General features: G+C 46.4%; 2 protein-coding genes across 4 annotated transcripts in view; one reads left to right on the top strand and one right to left on the bottom strand.

Annotated features, from left to right (window-relative positions):
- Positions 1-5,695, top strand: part of CAT (catalase) — a 36,651-nt gene extending 30,956 nt beyond the window's left edge. Inside the window, exons 11-13 of the mRNA XM_079103254.1 lie at positions 2,239-2,346; positions 4,619-4,702; positions 4,970-5,695. Coding sequence (XP_078959380.1) covers positions 2,239-2,346; positions 4,619-4,702; positions 4,970-5,035 — 258 coding nt within the window. The 3' untranslated portion in view covers positions 5,036-5,695. The remainder of the gene's footprint in view (positions 1-2,238; positions 2,347-4,618; positions 4,703-4,969) is intronic.
- Positions 5,696-10,036: 4,341 nt separating this feature from the next.
- ELF5 (E74 like ETS transcription factor 5) overlaps positions 10,037-24,027 on the bottom strand; it is a 36,894-nt gene continuing 22,903 nt past the window's right edge. For all 3 annotated transcript variants that reach the window (XM_079105678.1, XM_079105680.1, XM_079105679.1), the window contains exons 3-7: positions 21,178-21,411; positions 18,502-18,552; positions 13,572-13,640; positions 12,007-12,202; positions 10,037-11,605 (exon numbers count right to left, since the gene is read on the bottom strand). In XM_079105678.1, the coding sequence (XP_078961804.1) occupies positions 11,509-11,605; positions 12,007-12,202; positions 13,572-13,640; positions 18,502-18,552; positions 21,178-21,411 (647 nt within the window). In that variant the 3' untranslated portion in view covers positions 10,037-11,508. The remainder of the gene's footprint in view (positions 11,606-12,006; positions 12,203-13,571; positions 13,641-18,501; positions 18,553-21,177; positions 21,412-24,027) is intronic.

The following is a 24,027-nucleotide window of genomic DNA, read 5'->3' as shown; positions in this document are numbered from 1 at the left end:
TAATGTTTGTCAGTTTTTATGGAGGGGCTATTCCCCAAGGCAGATTTTACTGCCAAAAAACTACCATTGAACTATGGCACTTAGGAAGTGATGCTTAAAGTGATGTTCAATAATACCACCGTTACATAATATTTCTACCAGAGAGATACTATGATTAAAAGTAATCTTAAAACCATAGGTAATATGTCTTAATTATAAAGTGGTGTGTTTTGAGTATTTCTTTCATTTTTACTGTTATGTCAGTTTTAAGCTGATAGAATTTAAATTTTATAAAAGCCATATTTAATAACTTGTTCACAGAAATCCTGAAATCGTGACAGTCTGCTTTTATGACAACCTGGCTATAGTGTACCACTGAAAATGCAGTAACTAATTCCTTTTTAGTCCAGGATGGTAGATGGAGATGACACAGGAGAGTTTTCATTTTCTTCTCACACAGACATGCTGAATTAACTATATATATTTTTAAATAATGCAGCTCAGTTAAAATGTGCACTAAATTTAAAGAGTAGTGAGGGATCATTGAAGGTATATGTCTCATGGAGGTAACTAGACCTGATTTGCCTCTTACGAAGATATCATGCCTCCAGAGGGTTAGGAGTTGAGGCTGCAGGCTTCATGTGTTGTACAGAGCTAGAACTGAAGTTGGCATAATGACAAAGAGCACCCTGCCATTCAAACTGAAGATGCATCTCTGAAGCATGTGGGTTCTGAATGGAAACATCTAATCCTGAGAAATTGTGAGTCCTTCCTTTCTCCTGTTCTCAAGTGAGTGCATTCTGGTCTCATCTAGAACCATATGAAAGCTCTGAACTGAGAAACAAATCTGTGAACCCTTTGGGCTTCACAGAGATGATGAGAAAGTCATTATATGAAGATAATCATCACATGAAGACATCTTCACAGGACACATTTGGTACTTATGTAGAAGATGACGCCTGTTGAATGTTAGTCATGGGAAAACTACAGTACATAGAAGGAAATCCAGTGGCCTAAGAATTTGCTCATGTAATTGATGGAAGAATCATACACATGATAATCTAAAAGTGGTTTTAAAATAAGCACATATACAAAAGATACAAAAATTAATATCTGTAAGACAAAAATAGAATGTAAGCAAAAACAAAAAATACCAGGTAGATTTGAAAAAGAACCAAATAGAAATTTCTAGAAACAAATAATCTTGAATAAGAATTCAACAGATATTGAATCTCCATGGATATTTATCCCTACAAGATATAGCTAAAGAAAGAATTAGTAAATTGGAGCTATGTCTGAGGAAATTCCCAGGCTGTAGTACTTTGATTAGATTGTGTTGAAAGTCTGCTTTTTAAACTTTGTCAATAGATTTGTATTTTCCTAAAAAAAAAAATAGTATTTTTGGTACTGGCGATTAAACCCAGGCTTTATACATGGTAGGCAAGTGCTCTACCCCTGAGCTATAACCCCAGCCCCATATTCCCTCAAATTAAAAAAAAAATGCAAATATTTGATTACTTTGAAAAATAATATACGTCAAGGTTTTATGAATTTTATAACTAGATAATTGGATGTTATTGGATTTTATAAACATTAACAAAAATATTGCATAGAGCTGAATCTGGCACATCATACGTATTCAATAGATTTTTGTTGAATGAATGAACAAATGAAATGCTAGAATAAAATCATAGCTACAACCTAGAAATGGTTGATTTCAGAATCGAGCAGAGTTTACTAGAATTCATATACTTAATACTGAGTTCTTATTTTTTATTTTAATCTATCAGCCTTTGCTATTGTGGTAAATTCAGTAGTTTAAGCAAAATATCACTATCAGTATCTATCTTGCCAGTGTAACTACAGATATATGTAGTTAAATGAATTTGTTCTCATGGTTCTCAGAAAATTGAACAAAGGTTGTATTATGTACATTTACTTTCAAAGACAACTTGCACATTTTGGGCTTATTGATATTAAAATGTGGGGCATTTTAATTACAGACCTTGTGTTTATAGAACATAAGCAATGACTGTGAAGAACATCATTAAAAAAAACTTATGAGCTATTAGCAAATGAGTTTTTCCTGTGTTGCCTAAAACACACTTGAAGGAAACACAATGGCAGTTTAAATTATTTTAAATTATTCTTAAATTTTAAAAATGGTGCATTTCAAAAGTGGCATATTGGATGTGTGTTTTTTTTGTGTGTGTGATAAATTAGTTGTTTGATTCTTTGTACCTTCTTTTTGCTGAGCAGGTGAGGACATTCTATACAAATGTGCTGAATGAAGAGGAGAGGAAACGCCTGTGTGAAAACATTGCTGGCCATCTAAAAGATGCACAACTTTTCATCCAGAAGAAAGCGGTGAGTCAATCTTTTGTAAGCAGAAGGGTGACATCTACTGGCTGCAGGAGGTAGTGGAGGTAGTGCAGTGATGTGGGAGAACCCTTACAAGAAATGTTTTCTTCTTTTTTTATTTTTTTGATTGGTTCTTAGGTATACATGACAGTAGACTCCATTATTTTGATATATAAGCATGAAGTATATCTTATTCTGATTAGGACCCCATTCTTGTGGATGAACACAGTGGTGGGATTCACTCTGGTGTATTCATATTCACACAGGAAAATTATGTCAGGTTCATTTCACTGACTCTCCTTTTCCTATCCCGCCTTCCTTCCCTTCATTTCCCTTTGTCTGATCTACGGAAAGGGAGTGTCATTTCTATTTCACTTGAGCCTTAAGTAATAATTTACTTTTTTAAAAGTAATAATCCTCCATAAACCTTGATTATTTTCTAGCCTCATTTTATCTGGTGTGCCATATCTGCTGATCCTTAGCCATTTGTCCAAGGCTAATTTAGTTGCGTTCAGGATGAATTCTCTCCTGTGCTACCAAGTTCCTCGCAGGATAGTAAATATAAGTCAATGTCTGCTGTCAGAATATGACTCCTGCCACCGTTTTCTTGAGTTTTAGAGGATAAGGAATATGGCTTACATATCTGGGGTTTGACGCCTGCCCAAAGACTTGATGTATGACCCCTCAGTCCTCCTTCAGGTGTAAAGTAAACAGTCGTCTGCTTTCTGGGGTGAGAACTGGGTGGCTTCCGAGGAAGGCTGCAATTTCAGCTAAGGGCTGAGGGTATTTCTGATGGCTGCTCACGAGCTGTGTGGAGCCTCTGCTTCTGGTTTCCTGGGCTGTCGCGGGACAGGCTTTTTGTGAACCCACAAGCCCTCGCGTTTCCTTGTGCTGCTGCTTGTCTGCCACTGCTTTTCTGTTCATGGGGCAGCCATGTGGGATGTGTTGAAGGCCTAGGGTCAGGAGCCAGCAGAGAATCTGAGGGTGGCGCTAGGATCTGGCAGAGCAGGTTTTATCTCATTTTTTCTGGTGAGAGTGGATAAGAAAACTTGGAGGTAGCAGAGCTGGGCTTGCATCCTTGGCCATCTTCTGTCCCATGCCTGATGTCCCCCTCCTCCAGCCCTGCCATGCTGGAGGGCTCAGCCTGTGGTTGGAAATTCCTGCCCGAAGCATGTGGGCTTGCCTGGCGGGTACCACTGTCTTTGTTTATGTCTGCATAAATTCAGGCAGTGGCTGGCCCATTTCTTCACACAAGTCCCTGTTACTTGTTAAGTACTTTCTTTGAGTTCAGCTCTTTACGTGTAGCAAATGCAACTCATCTCTCGTGTGTTTCTCTTGTAATATTCTATGAGGTTGGTTGTATGTGTCCCCGCCCCCAACAACAAGCAACTCTCTGATTCTCTGACAGTAACTGGGTGTCCCACAGCTTAGGGGGACGGCCCTAGAAGGCTTCCCCACTTGAGATGCCAAATGCAGTGTCCCACCACCCACCTGCCTGTGTGTTCTGACTGCAGATTGAGGGGTTCTCGTGATTCTTCCTTAGGTTTGGTAATTTGCTCGAGTGACTGGAGAACTCAGGAAAGCTTTACTTGTGCGCACACATTTGTTATAAAGGATACAACTCAGGAACAGCCAAGTGGAAGTGATGCAGTGGGCAGGGTGTGCGGGCAGGGCCTGGAGCTCCCTGGCCTCTAGGGGTGCTGCACTGTGTCCACCCACCCAGAAGCTTCTGACCCTGTCCTTTAGGGGACTTGGGAGTTCCATTACATAGGCTTGGGTGACAAATTGTTGGCCACAGGAGACTGCACATTCTCCAGCTCCTCTCTCCTGGAGGCTCAGGGTCGGGTGAGGTTCCAACCTGATCCCACGCTCGGTCCTTCTGCATAGCTCCATCCCGAAGCTCCCTGGGACCCCCCATGAGTCATCTCAGTCCTACACAGAAGACAGTGCTTAGGGTTTCAGGAGCTCTGTGAACATAGGACAAAGACCAAATACTTGCTTTTTATAACATTATGTAGGTCAAATTATTTTGCACAGTTTGGGAGGGGGACACTGAAGCTCGGTAAGTTAAGTGACTTACACCAGGTTGCTTAGTCAGTATATGGCAGTTGTTACCCGACCCCCAAGTCCCACTCCAAGACCTGCGTATAAACATGGTGGTACTGCTTCCTGATGGGATGTCCTTCTTGCCCTACTGAGTAAACCCTGTGAAGCAGAGACGCCAGGTGGCATGGTAAGGGTGTAGGTACTGCTTCCACTGATTTTCATTGGGTTCTAGGTCAAGAACTTCAGTGATGTTCACCCTGACTACGGGGCCCGCATCCAGGCTCTTTTGGACAAATACAACACCGAGAAGCCTAAGGTGAGTGCCGAGCAGCCTGACTGGCAGGGTGTGAGCGCCGGGTGAGTTAGACACAGCTTGCTTTCCACTGCATGCTGTTCTCTCCAGAGCCAGTTTCTTGCAACTAATAGATTTCTTAATCAGCTGTTGGGAAATTCATTTGAGATATAAAGCAGTTGCCTGCAAAACCATACTCTTCATTTTTATTTCCTTTGAGTACAAGTAAAAGTAAATACCAGTTGCTGCCTGTGAGTTGATTAACCTGCTGGTCTTGTCCTTTTAAAACAGAACGCGATTCACACCTTCGTGCAGGCCGGGTCTCACTTGGCTGCAAGGGAGAAAGCTAACCTGTGAGACCGGGGGTCTCCTCCTCCTGCGAGGAACTCTGCGCCTGTGAAGTGAAGCATGGTATTCACGTCTGTAGCCCACCTGTCGCTGGGTGAAGATTCTCCTGTGCTAATGTGCGAGCGAACGCAAGCTACTGTCTTTAAAATGAAAATCCAGGTTTCTATAGCAAATAATGTAACAGTGACTTTTAATGCTGCTTCCTTAGGAGAGAATAAAGGTTTGGGCTTAACAATCATGTAAAAGAAGCACATATTTGCATTTGACATATATTTGCATTCTGGTAACTTAAAATTACTAGAAGTAAAGTTTATAGGTAGAAATATGATTTTATCTGATAAGAAAAATCTTGGTGAAATTAGTATGTTTACATATCACCTCATGGCCTATTAATAAAAATGTGGCTATAATTATATAAGAAGAAAAGATAAAGATGATCCATTCAAATCTTTATTTTTCTAAGGTCTTCATAGGACAAGTACACTTACTGCCAGTGTCTTCAGAGAATAGCTGGCACTGTCACGGCTTGATGTTAATGCCTGTTTGTAATTGATCAGATTCCAGTTTTCACTTGGATTGTGTTTATGCTAATACAGTATTGATTTTGCAACAAGCTGATTTGTAATCGCTTACATTTTTACAATAAAATAATTGGTAAGAGTAAAAGAAGTGGTATTTGATTTATTTTGACTACGTGTAAGACTCAGAAGATGCCACCAGACAATTTGAACATCATCTGCCTTCAGATGCTTGCCTTTACAAGTGAAAGTACCAGTGTCCTGAGGACACCGTGTTATTTTTTTAAATCCATAGTCTCAGCGGCCTTCTGGGACACTGAGAAAATAGCAAATATCCTGACTGTTGAAATCATATTTAGATCTCTTGCCTGTTAGCTCACCTACTTTTTTTTTTTTTTTTTTTTTGCAGTGCTGGGTATTGAACCCAGGGCCTTGTGCTTGCGAGGCAAGCACTCTACCAACTGAGCTATATCCCCAGCCCCTCTACTTTCTATAGAATTTTAAATAGAGAACTATTATTCTTTTTTTTAAACTCACATTTGCCTTATGCTTATAAATCACATGAAAGATTTTAAAGGTAAATTCTGAATACTAAGTGAAACCCATTTTCCTTGAAAATCCCTATTCCTTTCATCTTCAAAACCAGCTTTTACTTACCCTCAGGAATTTCCTGAGATTTGGGCTTCAGAAAACCACTAGATCAATAGTAGATAGATATAAACTCACTTTTTAGCACCAACTTTTTATTCTTCTGTCAAACTCTCCTGTCTAAATTCCCTCCTGCTTTGTGTATGCTTTGGCACCACTCATTTTAGATGTAGAAAGTAAATCTATCCATGTGCACCCAGTGGTGGGTACTATCAGTATGGTGGCTTCACTGCTGACTCTTTGTCAGTATTAGATCTTTAAGATAAGCCCATACAAATAAATACCATTTGACAATAGGGAGGGAGGTTATTTGAATATCGATTATATTCATCAAGACATAGAGTTCTTAGTTTTAGAATTTTGGGTAATCTAAAAATAAGTTGGTAATTAAAACCACATGTATCTAACACATTCTTGTATGTAAACTCCTGATACTTGAAAGTGTCCCTGGTTTTGCTCCGGAGGCCTCTTTTTGAGATTTTCAAAGGTAGGCACTGATAAGGTCAACTTGCCACAGTTGGAGTTTACTTCCTATCTGATCATGTTCCTCTTAGTGATGCTGAGAAATCTCGGGAGAGCTAAGTAGGACGAATGAGTGAGAAGCAGTATTTACTGTGACCGGGGACCAGGCGGACCTAGGTTCACATTCCAGCGCCACCATTTTCTACCTGCGGGGACTGGGCAAGCTGCTCCCCTCTTCTGAGTATTCATTCCCTCATCTCCACGTGGGCCACTAATTGTTATTTCCCGAGGGTTGTGGTGGTCACTCACTGCATTTGACTTTGACATCTGCCTGCCTCGGCCCTCCCAGTGCCCTGCCTCGATGAGCTTTGGCTTTGTAAGAAGTCACTCCACAACTCGGTGGTTCAGAACAGCGGTCACGCGTCGCCCGTGTGTCCCAGGCCGGGCTCCGGTGGGGTGGGTGGCAGGTGTGCCTGTGTTGCCCTGTGTCGCGGGGCCTCATCCTGCTGGGCTTCACCGCGATGGCCGAAGCGCAGGGATGCGATCCCAGCCGCACCAGTGCTTCTCCGGCCTCGTCCTATCACGTCTGTTCACGTCTCGGCGGCCGAGGCGGGTCGCCAGCTGAGCCCCGGCGCGCGCGGAGGGTGAGGCGGTGGGCGCGCTCTGCGCTCAGGTGATGAGGGCGTGGCGAGCCATACTCTGCAGGGGACCTGCCCTCCCACGCTCTGAGCGATCCGGGAACCTGCAGACCACCGGCCCAGCCGCCTCTTCACTCTCCGTCGCCCTCCTCTTGCTCATCTTCCCTTTCCACTGTCTCTGGATTTTACATCATTGATAATGATAATGGCTCTAAAGCCCCACTTGGTAAAACCCGCCTCTCTCCTACTCGGCTCCTGCCCTGGAGAAGATGACGTGGCGGAGCACCGCAGCCCTGCTGGCCGGGTGCTCTCGATCGGACCACAGACTTCAAGTGGCCCTCAGCATGCCTGGAAATCTGCCTCTCCTTCCTCTGCACACGTTCCCACCCCTCTCTCTCTCCAGCCGCCCCGTCCCTCAGTTCTTCCCCTGAGTGTGAGATAACTCCCGCGTGATTTCCAGCAAAGCCTCTGACTTCCTGGCATTGTCTACGTGCTCTTCGTCCTTCACTTGACAGACGAGTTCTGCTCACACTGCAGATGAGCCCTCTGTGTGTACATTCCACTCTTCTGCCCTCTCTGCATCCTCCCTCCTAGCATGCCAACCTGCTGTTCAGATTCTCACCAAACCCTCTCTTGACCTCATAGCCTTTTGTTGTTATTCCATATTATTGTATCCCCTTTATTGAGAAATATCTTGAAAGAGTTCCCTGTATTTGCCATCTCTGCCCTCTTCAGGTCTCTCTAGAGCCTACTCCATCCAATCAGGCCACCAGTGATTCCCTTGCTGCTAAATTCCAGTGATCCAGTGATTCCACTTCTAGTTGAGTACCCCAAAGAATTGAAAGAGGCACAGGTTCATAGCAGCATTAGTCACAATAGCCAAAATGTGGAAGCAGCCAGGTGCCCAGTGCCAGTGGGCAGGTACAGTTCACTTACCATAAAATTCACCCATTTCAGATGTGCCAGCCAAGGTTCTTAATATATTCACAGAATTAACCATCACCGCAATCTTAAGCATTTCCATGATACCCTGAAGAAACTGCCAATTAGCAGTCACGGCCCATTCACCCCTAACTTTGGCCCTCACTCTGGGCTACCCTGAAATCTAAGCTCTTATCTACAGATTTGCCTACTCTGCCCATCCTGCTAAATGGAGTCCACACAGTGTGTGGTCTTTTGCAACTGGCTTGTTCTACTTAGCATAATGTTCAAAGTGTAGCACTTTAAACAATTCCTTGTATTTCTGTTCTGTGATGAATTGTGTCATGAAGCTATGTGCTTAAGTAAACTCTTGCTTTAATGAGTGTGGCAGTTTGAATGATGGTTCCCCCAAGGATGTATCCACGTCCTAACTTCTGGAACCTGTGAATGTGACCTTATTTGGAAAAAAAGAAGAGGTCACCCTGCTTATCCAGGTGGGCCCTAAATCCAGAGATAGGGGTCCTTCTAAGAGACCAAGGGGAAGAAGGAGGAGCAGGTCATGTGAAGATGGTGGTGGATTGGAATTTTATAACCCAAGGGAAGGAACACCAGGCTCCCCCAAAAGCTGGAAGAGGCAAGGAAGGGGTCTTCCCTAGAGCATATGAAGGGAGCCTGGCTCTGACGATGCCTTAGTCTCAGACTTTTAGCTTCCAGAACTATGAAAGAATGCATTTGTTTAGTTTTATACCACCCACTTTGGTAATTCGTCCCAGGCAGCCCTATGAAGCTTATCTAGAGGATGCTGGCTTAACAGCTTTGTGAAATAAAAATTGGAGTTTCAGAAAGGTTAAGTTTTCTGTTCTCTGGATTACTTGATGTGCTGGGGCAGGAGGGAAGGGAGCTGCGTCCCTCAGCCATGTCTTACTCCAGGGTCCTGCTCATTTCTGCCTATTCTGCCCACCCCAGGGCCCGCCCTTCCTGGAGCCTCTTGGTCCTGTTGTGCCTTCGCTACCAAGCTCTTTGCTTGCAAGCTCCAAGTTCCCCACCTTTTAGCTAACTTCCAACTTCCTGGACCATCTCTTCTTTCAACCCGCCCTGGCTTTGCTCCAGTCGCTAAACATAGCATTTACCTTGCCAGGTGACTGGGGCAGGGATCCCAAATTCAAAATGTAAAGGCATTCTGAATGTATGCAAAACTAAACCAAACCAAGAAACTATAGGGCCAGAGCAGAGCTGACTGGTAGCTGAAATTATATCCAGAAGGCAGCAGAAAGTGACCAAATGCTCTGCAGCTTCAGCTTAGCTCCAGAAAATTCAGACCATAAAAGACTAAGAAACCAGTATTGCCAGATTTCTAAAAAGAAGCTAGAAGTCTGGAATTTTTTTTTTTTTTTTTTGGTAGTGCTGGGGATTGAACCCAGGGCCTTTTTTATGCTAGGCAAGCACTCTACCAACTGAGCTGTAACCTCAGCCACTAAAGAAGTCTGGATTTTTATGTAAATTTCTTGTTCTAAGTAAGACTATTAATTGCTGATAAGAAATCAGACACAACTTCAAATCATCAGCAATAACATACATACAGTGTGTATCACAAAAATGCATGTTTGCTATGCTAGCCCATGAACTTGTTTGTGAAGTTGGTCTCTCTTTTATAATGTTAAAGTTGGTGGATAGAATCAGACCATATATTTCTTGCATCTTTTTGGGCTCTTTAAAAATCCCCATTCCACATCTTGTAGGAAATGGATCACTAGGATTTTTATAGGTTGTCAATTCAATGCATTTTTTTTTTTTTTTTCTTTTTGGTGGTGCTGGGGATTGAACCCAGGGACACTCTACCACTGAACCATGTCCCCAGACCTTTTGCCCTTTTACTTTGAGACAAAGTCTTGCTAAGTGGCCTAGCCTGGCCTTGAATTTGTGATCCTCCTGCCTTAGTCTCAGAGCAGCTGTAATAACAGGTGAGCGCACTATGTCTGGAAGAGTTGACAATACTTTGCTGTACGTTCTATGCTGAGACATTAAACAATGCAGAGAGAGTCATATATGTTAAATATTTTATTCACATTGTTTACAAACTATATCCACCTGGAAAACACATGAATCCAAAAATAGATTATCTTACAGTAATTCACATTTTTTTAAAACAAGTTACTTTTGAAGTTAAACTAAGCATGGAGGTCTGCAGCCTATGTTGTGGTTCAGTGCCTCATTGCTCGACAATTCCAGCTGTGGCAAAGTGAAAGTCCTAGGTGCAAGTCCACCTAGTTATAGGTCACGACTGACATACCAGTGAATGATGAGAAAATGTCAGTGCAGATTTTAACCCGTGAACATTTATTGGTGTAAATTCACTGTTGCTATTTTTGTCAAGGAAATATATTTCAGTACTTGAGTACATAACCAGGTAAGAAGATGAAACAAAAGAGACCATTTAATTGTCTACTACAGGTTGTTGGGACATGTCCAGCTCTATAAAGATTGAACGTCTTGACCATAGACAGAATCAATGAGTTACGATTTTATCGAGTTGACCGCTTAAATCACAGAAAAAGCAGGGATTTGGAAATTGATGCAAGTGTCTGTCGACTAACTCTTTGCCTATCTGATATCAGTCTCCAGTCAGGATGAGAGAGGGGATCATCTCAGTCACAGTGAATATTGTGGCTCATTTTAAGTGTGTAACTTCAGAAGGAGGACCATGGGAGTTTTGCTGAATGGTCAAGAAGATCTCTGGTTAAGAAATTTATGACTAACCTATGCTAAATCCAATTATGGGTTAACTCTTTTGTTCAGAAACTTTTCTGCAGAACTTGACTTTAATGATTTAAAACCTAAAGTACATATGTCTTACATCTCATTCTCTCCTACGATGAGCTACAGAGCTAAACATGATTTCAATTTTCCTTTATGAGCTGCCACAGTTAACTGCCTGAGACTACGGGAAGCTTTGGAATGGGAGCATTGGGTGTGTCTCAAATGGCAGAATTAGATCCTTCTCTCTGAGCAGCACCAATGACATTAGCTATTGTGGTTCTGTGACACTTGATTAGGGAAACAATATTTGATCAAGGTACCACCAAAGAGCATCATCCCTTCCTCTCCGTGGGGTAGGGGGGATGTCTTAACGGTCGCTGCCAACACCCCAAGTGGGCAAACTGAGGTGTGGAGAAATTTTATCAGCACATTTGCAGGTTAAAAAAAAAAAAAAAAAAAAGACTTTCAAATGTCTATTGCAATCTTGATTGTTTCCAAAGACAGAAATCCATGCAATGAGCTCGGTGCCTGGAGCAGATCATAGTTTATCTTCTTGCCACCCGTGTGCATTTTTTCCAAATTTGTACACTAACCTTCGGTCCACCCGCTCCAAAATCCCTGTTTTATAGTAGTATCTGTGAAAGCAAGCACAAGAGAAACTCAGGGAGGGTCTGAACCCCGGGAAAACAGCAGTCCTCTCCGGTGACAGGCTGGTCTTTGGTTACTCAGGTACTTTTCACACCCTGTGATCAACTTTCACTTTACCCTTTCCCAGACGTGGAGGCTGAACCTCACCACGCTTGGTTCAAAGCATGTTTTTTTGTGCGTGCGTGTGAGATGGCTGGGTCTCAGAGTGATCCCTGGGGACGCTGCCAAGAACGAGAAGAATGGGGTCGATTTACAAACCACAGTCCCACCTGCAACTAAGAACCCGCATTTGGTCTCATGACCTTTCCAGCATCAAACAGAAGCTGCAAAAACGGGCCGATTTCCCGTGGCTGGCCTCTTCACGTAACTGTCTCTGCCATTCACTCACCTCAGGGCTCGGCTCAGCTTTTCGTACGTCATCCTGTCGTTTTTCTTCCTTTGTCCCCACATCTTTGCCAGGGCTTCTGATTTAACCACTCGAAAAATACCTTGTTCCCTATCTTCCCATTCCAGAATGCCACAGTTTTCTTCGGGAGACAGCAGCAAGTCGCGCACAAATTCCCAGAGATGAGAACTTTGGAGGCCTTTGGGAAGAGGAAGAAAGTTAGTGACTGTTAAAAGTTGGGGTTTTTTTGGTACTGAGGATTGAACCACCCTGGGGCTCTTTACTACTAAGCCACATCCCCAGCCCTTTTTATTTTTGATTTTGAGGCAGGGTCTTGCTAAGTTGCTGAGGCTGGCCTCCAACTTCCCAACCTCTAGCCTCAGCCACCTGAGTTGCTGGGATTCCAGGTGTGAGCCACTGTACCTGACTAAAAATGGCTTTTTTTTTTTTTTTTTTTTTAATTTTAAGGGAAAAATTGTACAACTTTCATTAACCCTTGAGAATTGCTACCCTCTGGGAAAATTTTTCATGGAATGACTGAGTGTTGTACTTGGAAACTTCCTGAACCATGAAACTTCCATCTTCCAATTAAGCAGAAGCAAAACACACAGAGACACAAAATTTACATTGACTGGCAGCACTGTGGCTCACAGAGGTTCTTTGCTCAATGGAACTATGGACTGATTCTCATGGAATGAAGCAACCACTCGTCAAATGATCTTTTTATTCTCCTTTCTGACAGATAGCTTGGTTGTGCTACGATCTTTTCACCTACAAATACCTGCAATTTCATTGTTCATGAAAAGTTGACACTTCTCTTGTCCCATGATAAGTGGGTTGAGACTGGGCCTGGGGTCTGGCTATCTGGTTTGGGTCCTCCCAGCTCTGTAACTGCCATATTTCTATTGACCTTATTTGTAAAGTGGGATAATAAGAGCATCCATGTCTGCGGGTAGGTGAGATGATTAGTGACGCGATACCTGGTAAGTGGCTGGGTCCACGCCTCCCACAGAATGATTGTGCAACTCTGCACTGGGTGGCGCATGCGCTCTCTCTCTCTCTTTTCCCTTTTGGTACCAGGAGTTGAACCCAGGGGTGCTTAACCACTGAGCCACATCCCCAGCCCTTTTTATATTTTATTTAGAGACAGGGTCTCACTAAGTTGCTCAGGGCCTCACTGAGTTGCTGACGTTGGTTCTGAATTCTCAATCCTCCTGCCTCAGCCTCCCGAGCTACTGAGTGGCTCTCTTAATGCTGGGAGTACTTCCCTGAGTACTTCCAAGAGAACCTCAGGGTGGACCAGGACAACAAAACCTTCATTCAGAAATACGACCTGGTTAGCAAGCGTCTTTGCTTCCTCACTTCAATTCTTAAAATTGCTTTGCCAAGTGAAAAGAGGCAACCCGACTCTGATAACATGAATGAAAGCCACCGGCGATGGCTCTGCCTTCCTTGGGGAGTAACTGGTCCTGCTCAGACGTTCAGTTCCAGAGCTTATTGCAGCAGATTGGTGGCCCCAGGGATGGTCTGAAGAAGTCAGACATGGGAAAGGGCGTCTCTGCACTTACTTGTTCGGCTGTGACTGTGACAATCTTGGCTTTTGATGCCACTTGTTTTCAAGCAGTTGGAGTCAGCATCTGAAACAGAAGGACCTGTAGAGAGGCCACACCCAGCTCTCAGATCACACCGGGGAGCAGGTGCTGAGACCGCCCTGAGGGCGCTCAGGAGGTAAGGGACAAAGAAAGAGGCCAATGCAGTGGTGCCTTCGAACAGTGTTTGCGCTCCATCCTGGGGACCTGCCACATGGGGCGTTCTGGAAGATGACTGAAAGAACAGGCGAGGTCCCTGCTCACGGGGAATGGAGGGACTCACTGGCCAGGCAAGACAGACAGCTTGCCCGTTGCTTTAAAGGTAGTGAAGGAAGCAGGACATGAGGGGGCGGGGCTGCGACTCCATGAGGAGGAGCCTATGCTGAGGAGCAGAGGGAGGGGCGCAGAAGCCCCAGGGGAGGGGCTGCAAGCCAAAGCCAGGGGTGGAGGGAGCACCTGGGGGCCAGGGTTCCCTGTCGAGGGGAGGGCGGAGGGCGATGATGCTGGGGAAGTGGGTGGCCCGCAGGCCACCTGGAGACTTGCTCGGAGGTCACAGGGAGGGGTTGGGATTTTATACCAAAGTGCAAAGCAAAGTTCCACACTTTAGGATCTCTCTGGCTATTCATGGAGAACAGATTGGAAGGGGTACATTGACATAAAGAGACTAGTGCTTATGAAGGGAGGAAGTGAGGTGTCCACATTGAGTTAATTATGTCTGACCTATGCTATAAGTGACAGTGTGAGATACCTGGGCCCACACTGTCCCAAAGTAGTATATGATTTTTTGAAATGGCAGCACCAGACCTGGTCTTTCCTGTCCCATATTCTCTGCCTCGTCTCTTGTCCTCTTTACTCCCGTCACTCTGGCCTCTGGCTCTTTCTCAAACCTGCAGGTACATTCCACCCCAGGGCCTTTGCACTTGCTCTTCCCCTGTGCCCAGAATGCTCTTTCCTTGAATAACTGTAGGTCCACACCCTTACCTCAGTCTTGGTTCAAAATCACCTTCCCGTGGGCCCTTCTCTTACTACCTGTGTGGCAGTCACAGGCATGTACCCCATTCAGCGTGCCATACCTACTTCCCATTGCTCATCACCTGAGTATATTATTTGATGCATTTATTTGTGTGGGTCGCTGTCTGTGCCCAGCAGGGGACAGAGATCTGTCTTTCCAGATGTAGCCCATTGGCACCTGGCACGCTGGGAGGCGTAGAGTGGTGCTCTGTGTCACAGAGCAGCCTCCGTGCTACACTCTGCTGACTGTACCTACGGTGTAGCCCAGTAATGTGGTGCGTTGAAGGAGAGGGAAGGGAGGGCATGGTGTCCTGTGCGCACTGTGTGCAGGGCGACTTGTCTCGGTGACACTGAGTCATGTCACTCTCCCGTGCAGTGACCTGCAAGGGTTTCCTGTTGTTCCCAGGATGAGGGCTGTCACAAAGGCCTTTCACAAGCTGGACACCTCTCAGGTCTCCAACCCTATTTCTGCTTCCCCAATTTTTCCCTTCTTTTGGGTCAGATGGTTTCAATAGGGTGTGGCTTTCTCCTGCCTCAGGGCCTCAGGGCCTTTGCACTGGCTCCCCACTCAGCCCTTCTGCGCAGCTGGATCAAGTCCTCAGCTCTTCCCTGAACTTACCCTCAGGGTTGGATCCTGTCTGAGTCCTCAGCACTTGTGAGTTCCTTGGCACCCAGCATTGGTTCCACTCTACTGTAAAAACCCATCTTCTCTCTTCTCTAACAGCTGATATTTTGGGAGCATTAACTAAAGGCTAAGTCTAGTTAAGTGTTGCCTCACTGATATCAACCCCTTGTGATATTACTGTGGTTTTCATTTGATTGAGAAGGCACTGAAAGCCCAGAGTCTTCAGAATTTTATCCAGATAGTGCAGCCAAGACTTGAACCCAGAGAATTCCTGTTTCCAGACTAATGCTGACAACTCCTCCTTTACCATGTTTTTCACGGTAGGTGTTCAGTAGATATTTAATGAAAAATCATCAGCTAGGATTTGTTGAGCATTGGCTATTGCCTGACAGTCGGTCTCATGGACCCTTGAGAAGTCTGTCTATTCCTATGCCCAGACTTATCCGTTGTTTCGACTAAATCTTCTAGAAAGAGAAAACAAATGGAGCCATCAGGACAGACAGAGGTGAGTTATTAATTGTGGGTAGACAATAAGCTTTCGTTGAAATGCCGCCCTTCTAACATGTATGGTTTCCCTGGTGTTCTGGAAGGAGGGCATTTGGCCTGACGGGAGGAAGACGGTGCAGGTCAAGGTGGGAGTCATGGGGCGATGGGTCTGGCCAGAGGTCACCCTGTTCTCTGTTTTGGGTCTGCAGTGGTGACTCATGGGCTGACAGGATTCAAGGCCTCCATTGGCTGGTGGTGACAGTGGTGGGGGTGGCTGGGGCGGAGGAGCTGACTCTTCCTTACTGGGGTGTCAGTGTTAAGGCAGGTTCTCAAATCACGCCCTCCACCAGATCTGCTGGTGGGTCTTCAGCGGATCTTTAGGTTTCTCTGCAAACGCCAGAGGTGTTCCCAGGCGTGGGACTCCCTGACTCACAGCAGTTCGATCTCAGCTGTGTCCCTGGTGTGTGGGAAGTGGTGGCATGGCCCGGACTCTGCTCCCTGTGATTTAGAGAGGCTTGGTGGCCTGGACCCTGGGAACTTGGCCAAAGGGTTTACTCTCATTTGTTGATTGAAATCATAGCCAAGTGTTCCCTGGAAGCTGGGACGGGGTCCTGAGGGGTGGGGCGGGAGTTCCAGACCCAGCTCATCCCATTCCCTAGCACCAGCGGTCCAGCCATGAAGTCTGAACTCCAGACTGGACGGCGCGGGGAGGCTCTGAGGCTCAGGAGCAGGGAGGTGCCAGCAGGGCATCCAGGACTGCAGGACTTACTCCTGGGCGTGTGGCCTCCAGGGCTGTATCTGCAGTGCAGCCGTGTGGGAGCAGGTGGAGAGAAAAGCCAAAGCCAAGAGGGTGGGTGGGTTCACTTTGGCCGGCTCTGGTGGCTTCATAGCTTGGTGGGCCTTTGCACCTTCAGGGGGTGCTGAGTTGGTCTCTGGCTGGCACCTCAACATTGAAAGGCAACCTCTCATTCTGGGGTGTGTGAGACCATGAAACACCACCCAGGCTCTGTGGCCATATGTCCTGGATTTCTGGAATAAGCCACCAAACTGTTGTCTTCATGCCTACCCTTATGCCCATCAAACTCTACCTTAGGCTTCTATTTTGGGGAGCATAGCCATCGGGGCTGCAGAAGAGCAGGCCTAGGCCTCAGGGGTCCCTGGGAAGGCTTTAGTGTCTGGTCATGGCAGTGCCTGTGAAGCTGGTGTTCAGGTGGGCTCGTCAGACGCCGTAACCCTGAGTTCAGTCTAGAAATCAGGTCTCTACCAACTGGAGCAGACTAGGCAGAGGTGAGGGTAGCAGCCTGTCTCCATGGGTGTGTGCTCCAAAGATGCTCACCACCAGCCCTTGACCTACCATTTCTACCTTCAGAAACGTCTCTCCATCTCTTCCCCATCCCTGGTCTGGGCTATCACCATTTATGTCCTCAACTGAAGCCTCCTGGCTACACTCCTTTCTGCCCCAGACAGAGCAACTGAGAGATCTTGAAACACAGGTGGGATCTTAACTACTTCCATGCTTACAACCCTTCAGCAGCTTCCCCACCTGCTCAGAATGAAATCAAAACTCTGCTTCCCATAAATCTGCCCTATCCTCCTCATGGCTTCAGGTCCTTTCCCTCTTGCTGCTGGTGCTGTTGAGGTCGGCTCTGCCAACACTGCCTGAGAGAACTTGGTGATGATGAAATCTGAGCAATCCAATATGGTGGCCACCTGTGGCTACTGAGCACTTACAATGTGGCTAGTGCTACTGAGGAGCTGAATTTAAATATTATTTTCTTTTACATGTGGTGAGTGGCTACTGTATTTGACAAGTTAAGGCCAGACCCCTGACCTTCTTGGGTTGTTTCTCAAGGATCAAGATTCTTCCTACCTCAGGGCCTCTGCACTTACCGTTCATTCCCTGTAACTTTTCCTTTCCTCTCTCCTTGAGAGGATCAGGGGTCTATGGAGCAGAGGGAGGAGGGGGAGGGCTGCTTAAACCCACAGCATGGTTCCTGGATTTGGCTATTCTTGTGCTAGAGCTCAAAGAAAAAAACCAACAAAGACCCAACCCCCAATTTTTGATAACCAGGAGTTAAATGATAGGGACCCTAGGGAAAGAAGAATTAAATCTTAAGAAATGGTCTCCGTGTGTTGCCCAGCTGGCTCAGAGGCCTTGAAAGTCACATGGGTCGGCCCTCTTTGCAGGTGACTGAGCTGGAGTCCACAGGGAGAAGGATCACGTCTCCTCCTGGTCCCTGGGCCAGGGCCTTTGTGTGAGACTTAGTAACTCATAGCAATGATCATCATCATCTTTAAAAAGTGGAAGCTCCAAAGTGTCCTTTCCTGAAACTTCTGTCTGTGCAAGTGAAGCAGGCAGGGCTAATCTTCAGGATCAGCAAGACCATCTGCGATCCTTCATTATCTCATGATTATGAATTCCACCTACTTGGTGAGCTCAAGTTGTTCTGAAATGTTATCAACACAAGGCCTCTGATGACAACTAATGGCTACGGGTTTTTGGAGCATCCACATGGCTGGCAGATACCAGGCACTTTTGTCAAACTCACCACAACCCAGCAGGGTCCTGGCATTTTTGGACGGGGAGACGAAGTCTCAGGGAGGATGGAGACTCCACAGGTCCAAGCCAGGGCCCCACAGAGCCACATCCACGCTCTCTCCGCCTGGCTCCTTCCCACTCTGCTCCCCAGGTCCTGGTTTGTTTCAGATCACCAAAGCCCCATTGAGCCCCTGTGCCCCACAAACAGTCATGGCATAGCCCTGGGCAGCTTGAGTTTGGTTACTTACAGTCTTTGATGGTGGCCTTGGTCTCTTCAGTGTCATTGAAAAAGGAGTAACCTGGGAAAGAAAAAGAAACACAGAGACCGTACCATCCAGTCCTGGTTTGTAGGGAGGAGGTGTTGTGGGGAGGGGAGTGACTGCCCCCCTCTGGAGGGTGACTTATTTCAGAAGGAAGCTCGGAGACCATCTGGTCCTTATTGAACCCCCTGAAGCACCTCTTGGAGGTGACAATCTTCTCTCAAGGGTCACTTAGAAGGAGTAGCTGGAGCCAGGTGTCCGAGCAGTCTTTGGCGCTGAGTCTATGATCTCTGATGTGGTATTATAATCCCTTGAGGTTAAAATGCCTGTTATGTGATGATTAAAGGGGAGCACGGGCTAAAGAGGCCTAGGGCAGCATCAAAGCCTGCCTGAGTGCCAAGTTTTTACCCAGGGTCTGAAAGTCCACAGCCTTGCTTCCTTGTGGTACAGCCTGGGGCCGGCTAGGATTGAGTTAGGAGTTTCAGATCATGTTTTCAAGTTGGTGTCCGACATGAGGACTGACCGTTTTTTGACCTGGCGTCCGCCAGGAAGACTGGTTTCTGTTCACAAAGGAGGTGGGAACAGGGCACGTGTGTGCTTGCTCTTAGCCGGTGCTGCTTCCTCATTTGTTTTGGGCAGCCCTGGTCCGTCAGTTGATTCCACCCAAAGCCCAGACTAGGATGGGGGATGGACAAGAGACTCATTGCTCTCTTCTGCCTCCCCTTGGCCTTCCATCTTTCTCACTGACCTCTCCATCCAGCGACCACACCCCCATGGTTCTGGGTCCTTAAATCCTACTCTAATACCTACTCAGCCAGCTGGGGGCCCTAGACCCCCCCGGCTTCTAGCTCCTCTCCTCGTCCAAACTTCCTCGTCAGTCCTGTCCCCTAATTTATGGTGCTAACACAAGGCATAAACTAAAAAATGACCTCTAATTTAATTTATTGTCCAAATGGAAATGCATCTGAGAGTGAAAGCACGAATAATAATTATTTCAGGATGGTAGATGAGAACAGTGTCCTGGGCAAACTGGGGCTGTGTAAACTTTGGTCACAGTACACATGTACCCAGACTTTCTGTAGAAACACTGAAGGAGGGACTTCCAAATGGAGCAGGTTGGTGGAATAGATTTCTACTGCTCAGTGAGAAGCCCTCTTGGTCTGGAGAATGCCTTACATGCCACTATGGGTGGTAGCACTGTCCCTCCAGAGTTTCCTTAGGAAAAAAGAGAAGTCACCAATGGTCTATTAAAAAGCGTCAGTTTTTAGCCTATTCATTTTGCCCAGATCCCTGAGCTAATGGGACCAGGAACAGGTATTTTTTGATAAAACAGTTGCCAGGGAAAGGAGTTGCCCATGATAGGTGGCCCCAGCCCAGGGCCTGCTTAGTGGTGCCTGGAGACACACTTGGCATCTGGCAGTGCCAGGTAGTATCCTCTTCCAGGATGGAATATGCTCCTCTCCATGGCCCTAGGATTCCCGTGCAAGACTGCTCGCTCCGAAGATCCTGAATGAAACCCTGAGCAACTGCTCCCAGAGATGCTCACCCCCCGTCAGGAAATGCACAGTCTAAGCACAGGCCACTGTCGCGGCTCAGGGCACAGGCTCCTCAAGGGCCTGGTGTTCCTGTGCTCTGGCGGCTGCACTGGGCAGGAGCAAATAAAGGTAAAAGAATCAGAACTGGAAGGTCCTGTGTGGTCTTTCTGTAGAAACAGAAATCCCTGACACAGCACCCACTTCAAATAGGGGCTTGACTGCTTGATTATCTCCAGAGCTGGGACCTTCCTTCCTCCTCTATCTCCTGATGTAGCCTTTCCAAGAGGTGCTAACTCATAGAAAGATCTTTGTTAAAATTGAACTGAGATGGGTTTCTTTAGTTTAAAAATTTCTGCCGCTTGGTGATATTAATGAAGATGAAAATATCTCCATTTACTTCGTTGGCTTCCTTACACGCTGTGCCTGGCAGTATTTCATTAATTCCTCTCTGGCGGCCCGTGGAGGTGTGTATCGTCACCCCAGTAAACAGATGAGGCCATGGAGGTTGAGACTGTCAGGGAAATCAGCCCTGTTCGCTGTGAAACCTTAGGGAAGTCACTTAACTATTCAGGATATCAGTTCCAGTATCTGTGACACTGCTACCCAGAATTAGATGTTTTCAAAAAGCCTTTCCTGTTTGAAAAAAAGTTCTCATCTCCATCCTGCTCTCAAAAGGTGTTCAAATCAAATAGTGTTAATGGCGCCACCTCCTGGCCATTCAGTGCATGACCATTAGGAACGTGACAATGAAATGCCAATTATTTGAATTCTCCTTGAAACAGGAAAGGGTCTATTTAATATTTCACCCTTACGATTAATGTGAGGTGAAGCAGAAATATCTTTTTGTCTACCCTGTTTAGTTTCACATCTTTATGAACATCCTGCATTATTTTGTTGTTATCAGCCTGGTTCCTGGGCTGTTTCGGCAGTGTTTTTAGCTTTTTTTTGCTTTCTAAAAATATACTCAACTTGCTTTCTTGTAACTTACTCCCTTTATTTAAAATGTCCATCCTGAAGCTTCCAGTTATGGAGAGATTTCGGCTGAGGGTCCCAGCTAAGTGTTTCAGTGCAAGACCCGTGGAGGGGAAGGGCCTCTGGTGCCCCCCAGGCGCTCCGACCCTGACCTGACCTTGTGTGCGGATGTTCTGGAGGATGAAGTACAGGTACTCCCCGCAGATGCCCGCGGCCTCGATGAACTCCTCCTGGGTCATGCTGCACAACTGCAGGCCACTGATGTTGAAGTGGCAGAAGGAGATGCAGTTGGTGTCCAGCTTGTACTGATCGCAGCAGAACTGTAGCCATTCCCAGACGTGGCGCTTAGTCCAGTATTCAGGGGGGACCGATGTCCAGTAGGAGTCACAGGCTGCAGCAGAGCAGAGGGAAGTGAGGGACAAGAGCTCCAAGGACCCCCAGGTTGTGTTAATACCCTCATCCCTCACCCAGTGGGTTGACAGGGCCTCCACCCCTGAGGTGCCCTGCAGGGCCCCAGGCCACCTTCAGCTATGAAGAGAAAACCAGAAGGACTGGATCCTGCAGATGGACTTTGCAGCCAGAGAAGGAATGAGGGAGTGAGAGATAACAGACCTCATTCTGGTACTTAGAAAGAGGGTCCCGTTGGGCGTGGTGGAGCTCGCCTGTAACCCTGTGGCTCAGGAGGCTGAGGCAGGAGGATTGTGAGTTCAAAGCCAGCCTCAGAAACTCAGTGAGGCCTTACGAAACTCAGTAAGACCCTGTCTCTAAATAAAATGCAAAAAGAGCTGGGGATGTGGCTCATTGGTTAAGCGCCCCTGGGTTTAATCCCTGGTACCAAACAAACAACCCCCCAAACCCCCTCCCCCGCCCCCCCCAAAAAAAGGAAAAATGAGGAACCCAGTGAAAGAAAAAAATTAAAAAAGCACTCTTCAGCTATTTGGTTTCAGACAACCTGGTACCAAGAGGGCAAGCTCAGGTGTCCAAAAGGCCTGAGTTCAAATCCTGATTTGGCTGCTTTTAACTTGGGCAAAGTCTACAGCCATTTAAGTTTCTGTCTCCTCCTTTGTAAAATGGGGACAATAGGATTAACTCCCAGGGCTGTAATGGTGTTTGAGGTTAGTGTATGTAGACTTGTACATAGACCAGAACCAGTCAATTCAACAGTTGTTAAATGCCTACTGTGTGCCAGACACATTTGAAAAATTTGAAGCTGGTTTGTTACCCTCTGTTTTAATGGACAGCTGTCCATGCTGGCTACTTGTTAGTGCAGTCTCTGGCCATCTCCTGCCAAGGACTTGGGCTCAGAGTCTAATAGGCTTGGACCACCATAGCCAGTACCGCTAGAGAAGCAGCATATGGGAGAAGTGGTTGTTGGTTTTCTTATGTTTTTGGTGGCATTTTGAGAACCTTCTGTTCTGAGATCAGAGCCCCTTACTCCTCCAGATGAGCTGTGTATACACCCAGACATTTGTGGGTGTCAGCCTCTCTGGGAAGCTGGGAAGTGGCAGTACCTGGTACAGGGGTAGAAATTTGGAATTCAATAATGTTCCAAGGAAAAATGGAAAGAATGGCAGACAGGGGTAAGAGGTGTGTTACCAGGTACTAGGTCAGACTGTGATGTAAATGATTCATGTCATCCTTATGGTATTCAGCTATCCATCCGTCCGTCCATCCATCCATCCATCCATCCATCCATCCATCCATCCATCCATCCATCCATCCATTTACTCAATAAATGGCTGCTTCAGTTTCTTCGTTAGTGAAATGGGGATAATTAAAGCACCTATATCACAGGGGTTGTTCTGCAGATTGGATGGGTTAATATATTTAAAAGTGCTTAGGACAAAGCCTGGATGATTTTAATACTATGATTAACATTATCATTGTGCCCCTGCTCTGTGTGATGCAACAAAATTTGTGTTAGGGATACACAGTAGATAAGACAGGTTTGGTCCCTTTCCTAGGAGGCCACAGATGAGGAACTGAGGGTCATTGAGAAGTTTCCTAAGATCCCCTGCCAGCATGTGGCAGAGCTGAGGTCTGAATCTCAGTCTGAACTTGAAAGTCATTGCTCTTCCCATCCAATCCGACTGATCTCAGAGGGTCAGCACAGCGAGAGAGAGAGAGAGAGAGAGAGAGAGAGAGAGAGAGAGAGAGTGGGGAGACAGGGGTGAGACAGAGCTAGAGAGGAGATGGCTGAGGGGAAAGGCAGAGAGCAGAGGACAACTCAGGTGGCTGGTTCAGGCTGTGCAGACAACAGGCAGGAAGGGTCACTTGAGTTGGACTGTACAGCAAATTAGTGCTATTGCTATTTCCACTTTAAATCCTACATTCACTGTCCACTGTCCCCACCAGAGCTATGCCACTTTCGATCCCAGTGAGGGAATGGTCTTCCTGACTTGCCAGGGCTACCGCTCACCAAGCACCCACTGCACATCACAGAGGTCCACATGTCATTGCTGATACCATCTCAAGTCTTTCAAATTCTCCCAACAACGGGGCTTTTCATGGAGGTGGAAACTGAGGCTCTCTCTAAAACTCCGAGCCCTTCTAGAAACTTCTTTTCTCACCATGAAGTGGACTGAGGGGCAGCCAAGCCTAAAGAGTAGATTCGTTTTTAATTTACTTTAAAATTTTAACCAGAACTTTACATGCATGTGGATGAAGGCATCAATATTCCTCCGAGCTGGGGAAGGCTGATGTCATCGTCCCTACCTGGTGCGGGGAGGTGGCTGGCAGGGCTCAGGCTCTCTGGCTACTGACTGGGCCCGCCTGCCAGGCCCTTGGCCGGCACCTCACGCACGTGGGCGCTCCTGAGATAATAGGGGCCCTTCCCAAGTCAATTCTGAGCTTTCATCTACTGATTTCTGGCTTGAGTAAACCTGAGGGGCCTTTGGACGTTGCTGGTGTTCTGGTGAGAGCTGTTTATGAGCCTTGACATTCTTCAGCTGCTGGCCCCCTGGGCCCTGGCTGGCTGAGATGGCTATCGGCGTGTGACCGTGGGAGG

Source organism: Sciurus vulgaris, assembly GCF_902686455.1.
Source record: "Sciurus vulgaris genome assembly, chromosome: 11".
NCBI lineage: Eukaryota > Metazoa > Chordata > Mammalia > Rodentia > Sciuridae > Sciurus > Sciurus vulgaris.
Note: the sequence above shows the minus strand (reverse complement) of the source record. Positions and strands in the feature narration are given on the sequence as shown.